The sequence below is a fragment of the Ceratina calcarata genome, unplaced genomic scaffold (genome assembly GCF_001652005.2).
Source record: "Ceratina calcarata isolate Rehan_Ccalc_2016 unplaced genomic scaffold, ASM165200v1 scaffold255.2, whole genome shotgun sequence".
NCBI lineage: Eukaryota > Metazoa > Arthropoda > Insecta > Hymenoptera > Apidae > Ceratina > Ceratina calcarata.
The window spans coordinates 838,262-842,736 of NW_017147567.1; the positions used below are offsets into that span (position 1 = coordinate 838,262).

The 4,475-nt window shown below is 41.7% G+C and overlaps 1 protein-coding gene across 2 annotated transcripts; it reads right to left on the reverse strand.

The window, feature by feature from the left end:
- Window positions 1–428: 428 nt before the first annotated feature.
- On the reverse strand, window positions 429–4,026 carry LOC108623249 (transmembrane protein 53). 2 transcript variants are annotated; one of them, XM_018021634.2, is made up of 5 exons: window positions 3,316–4,026; window positions 2,768–2,960; window positions 2,534–2,686; window positions 2,341–2,466; window positions 429–1,792 (listed from the first exon to the last, which is right to left on the reverse strand). In XM_018021634.2, exons 1-5 carry the CDS (start codon window positions 3,531–3,533, stop codon window positions 1,517–1,519), a joined length of 966 nt encoding a protein of 321 aa, XP_017877123.1. In that variant the 5' UTR covers window positions 3,534–4,026; the 3' UTR covers window positions 429–1,516. The 2 variants fall into 2 exon arrangements, with proteins under 2 accessions (XP_017877123.1, XP_017877122.1); XM_018021633.2 differs by having other exon boundaries at window positions 2,768–2,975; window positions 3,316–4,019.
- Window positions 4,027–4,475: the final 449 nt, after the last annotated feature.

Here is a 4,475-nt window from a genome sequence, read left to right on the forward strand (position 1 = left end):
TATATGTTATTCTTCAGAGATACGTAACTTCGTTCGATAGGGAGGGATAAAAGAGAACTCCTTTGCCTTATCGATACTTAATTACAACCGCAATTAAATCGGAATTTAAATCAAGACCAGCTTGTTCCTTTTGTGCGTACTCATCTCGCGTCGTCGTAATTGAGACGAACGGTGTACACATTTACGTACATTTACAATTAGTATGAATCACCGAGATTTCAATTAACGACGTGTATTTTAATCTTGTGCGCACATCGATTGTATCAACAAGCGTCTAGATTTCGAATTTTCAACGTCTCGCTGTTCAAATGCAATTATCTAGAGTTTCTCATCTCAACTCGCTACATCGAGAAATTTCGTATTGATAATCGCCAGCAATATTAATTTATCAATTTCCTAATCACCGTCACGCTTCTCTTCACGATTTATTTGATAGAACGGTGTGAATTAACGTCGATGGAAATATTGTCGGCGGTTTCAAGCTAACTCAGGAAGTTAAGTATAGATAATCGTAATATCTTTGCAAAAATGCACAATTGTACTTATTTGTAAGTTGTACACGATCGGACGATTCATGTCGGGGTCGTATACGATCGTTTATTCCTTAAAGTGACGCGATTTTTAATGTCTCGTGAGGCACATCGATCAAGGATACGCAGCTTTGGGAAGAAACTGGAAGATGCGAGGGGAATACAAAGCGGAGATGGGGTGTATGCAAAAAGGCGGAAAGAGAGCTCGAGCTCGTCCTTGTTTCTAGCAACGTTCGTACTACCATTAATGAAACCGCGGATTTTTATGCAAATCTTTTATCAATCGGAATAAATTGAAACCAGTAATGGGTTCTCGACTTATGTCATCAGTTTTTTACTTTGTTTACTTAGTTTGTAGAAAACCTTTAGAGTCGTGTAGATTACGTCTGAGGCATAAACGATGTATTTTACAGGTTTTCTACAAACTAAGTAGAAAACTGATGACATGAATCAAGAACCGATCACTGATTGAGACTTCTTTCATCCTCCAGAAACTCCGTGTTCAGCTACTAAAGATTCTCGAACTATTTGACATGCATCTATGTGACAAGTCATATTTCCTAGATCGAGAAAATGGGACTTGGAATATTCCTCGTTAATATTAAATTAAAATTGTTTACGACTGTCAAATTATTTGTGCTTATATAGAATATTAAGTAAATATTCCGTTCTTTCGGTCAGGGAGACTGACTCGTATGCATGTCTAATCGTTCGAAGAACTGTCGATACCTAGTCTTCACATCAACTGTAATATATTTTGTTTGCATCAAAGTTTTTTTTTATAAATGCATAAAAATTCGCTGTTCTATTTATCTGTACCGGCGTTGAGTTTCTATTCTTCGACGACATGAAAAATGATTTCTCAAACTTTACTTCATCAAACCTCCACGTTTGTTAAATATTTAAATTTGCGCAAGTTCCCCGCCCGATCTCGTATAAATAAATCGATGATTCGATAAATCGATATCTTCGATTTATTATTCGATTTATTTTAATTTGGTAGCCTCGTGAGGTAGCACGACCCTTTTGGTAAGACTCGATACAGTGGTATAACTCTTTGGAGAATCGTCCTCGCTGTGATTATTATCGTCGAGGCTGTTCGGATCCGGTGCTGTTAAGCATTCATGAAGGAAACTGCAAACCGTGTTCACGTAAGCATCGCGGTAAGTAGCATAATGCTTGACATGCGGTGAATTGGTGAACAACACCAGTTGCACCCGTACTCCACGTTCTGCTCGTCGATTGGCAAACTTCTCAACATCCTTAAAACGTGAATAATAAATTTTATGGTAAATAATTCAATTTCATATAATAATTTCCACTCATAGGCCAGTATTCAGAGTCGTTACTTATTTTTAAGATCGCCTTGAGCATTTTAAGTCCCTGTTTCCTGTACACAACAGGAATTGGAAATATGGGACAGACAGGGATAGGAAATGCTTAAGACGGTCTTAAAAATAAGTAATAACTCTGAATACCGACGATAGGCTCTTTTCTATTATAATTTTTTATCCAGTCTTAAGATAGTGAATGGAAATTGTGGCCTGAAAATAAATTAGGAATGGAATTTATTATACTCATTGATTGTTAGTGAATTTGAAATATGTATAATGTGAAACTGTGTAAAAGTGTGCAAACTGTTAACGATAAATCAAGATGTATCGAAGTGTCCAGTTTAAAAATAGAAGACACAGAAGAGGAGGATGGAGGATGGCGAATGAATTACATGGACACTGTTGAGGTGATCACAAACGGTACGTCTACCTCAATAAGTATATTATAATAAAATAGATTTATTGGGGATACGTACTGATGCCGGAATCAAAGTATCAGCGTTCGAGTAAAGAAATAACTGGGGCCAAGAGTAGGTCTCCTCCGCAAGAGAGATTGGGTTCGTCTGAACCGGATATCCACATCCGAGGGCACTAGCCACCACCTGAACAGACGAAACACGTCCGCTGTGGTACCACCGTTTTATGGAATTCATATTCTGCTGTTAATACCTCGAGAAACCATAGTATGGATAGGAAAATCGTTATGAAGAACGACATCGGTATATTGGTCACCGGATGTCCCCCGATGATTGCGCTGATCGCTTTGAAAAGTGCGGTCATCCTCCTCTCGCCCGGCGCACTGTCGAATATCACTCCCTTCACCTATAACAAATCGCGTGTAACACAATAGGAGATGTGATAACAAGGCGTTTTAAAGGTGAAAGGTGAAGATGAATATGTTACCTTGAGCGGCGTGTTAGCCTGCTGCATGGCTAGGCTTATGTGTTGGTAGAGGAACGCGCCTCCATTACTGAAAACGTGGAAGAATATCGGGTGCTGATCGAGGCTCTTGTCCGTGATCACCTGGACCAGTCGTTTTCCGATATAAGGCATCAAATCCCTTCGCCAGAATAGACATTCCACCGGCGCCGTGTATCTTAGGGTAATGCAACTTCAAATACAGGAATATTTAACGTGATTTTCTTATTGGTAATGAATAGACTGCAGAGTTTATGGGTTTGGGAATAATTGCGTTGCAAGAGTGCAAACTAAAGGGGCAGTACACACTGCCGGCATGATCAGCCGGCATATCCGATCCCATGTTCCTGTCACCTTTAATCCCACGAGTCTCGTTAATACTCTTTACAATGAACAGTACAAAAATCATCCCTAGTAACCCTCTTAATCATGTACAGACATTCGTTGTACTGGGAAATCGTTCAACGCACAAAACCGACTGTAACGAAATAAGAAGGGAATCGTTCGCGAATAGAAGAATAAGGTTTCTGTACCTCTTCTCCTCGTAGATTGCGCTGTACTTGACCAAATACTTGTCCTGACAGCCGGCCCATCCTAGAAGCACGACTAGTGGTCGTTTGACCTCCTTGTAAACGAAAACGAACTCCTCCCGTTGATCGTGCTCGCCGCCGGTGGTCAACGTTGGGTCCTTCGGCGACGGTGGAAACGACGGGAACATGATGTAATAATCGAGATCCTCGAGATCGCTCATCGTTCCTGCTTCTCGTCCTCCTTTTCGTGAGGATGCGGTAGCAAGAGGGAACGAAATGAATGACGCGGGACGTCGGGGTGGTTTTGAAATCCAAGGGTGACGACGGGACGGGTGGAAGCATGCGGGGAGGCACCTCCACCGCGACGGGATTCTCTGTTAGAGTAGAGCTTGCGTCGTCGTCGTCGCCGTTTTCGAAAGCCGGGGATAGGATCGATACCAAAGGCCTGTGTCAAAGTTAGGTATGTGACGAGGACCTCCGACGATCCACCGTCGAGTCTCTCCCTTTTTCTCGTACGAGCCACAAGACAATCTGCGGAATTTTCTCTGTACAGCGAGGAAAACATGTTTTGCTGATCGATAACGTGTATCGATTATCACAGATCCCCTCGCCCCACGCACTCACGCATTTCACTTTGCAAATCTATGTATACAGAGTGTCCCGTTCAACAGAGCAGTTGAAAAGAACTCAACGAGTTCCTTAGGAGTGATTTTATACAAAATTGCCAGACGTAATAGGAAGTAAAGATTACAAGTCGTGACTGCACAGAATTTCCGACGAAATTCGTTATATTAAGACGATAGCGCTTTACACGTCGCATTTCTTAATCTCTGTTTCACGCATGAATATTTATTCAGTGATAATCGAATAAGTGAAGATTGCGAACAATAAACCTGATTAGATTTTAAATGCATTAGACCCGCTGTAATTTGAATTCAATTCGATGCTTGGCGTCGATAACACAGATTTCCCATGAGTTACAAGTAAATTTCCTTATCAGCGTCCAATATCGCAGCCGCATGTCAGTGTAATCAATTCCGGCAGTACCGATTCCGGATATTTCGACAAACGGCGCGTCTTGTTTGAATCCTGTTATCCGTGAGATTGGAACGCATTGGGCAGGCGCCGGACCGCTCGCGGAGGCTGCGTGGGACGAACGGCAA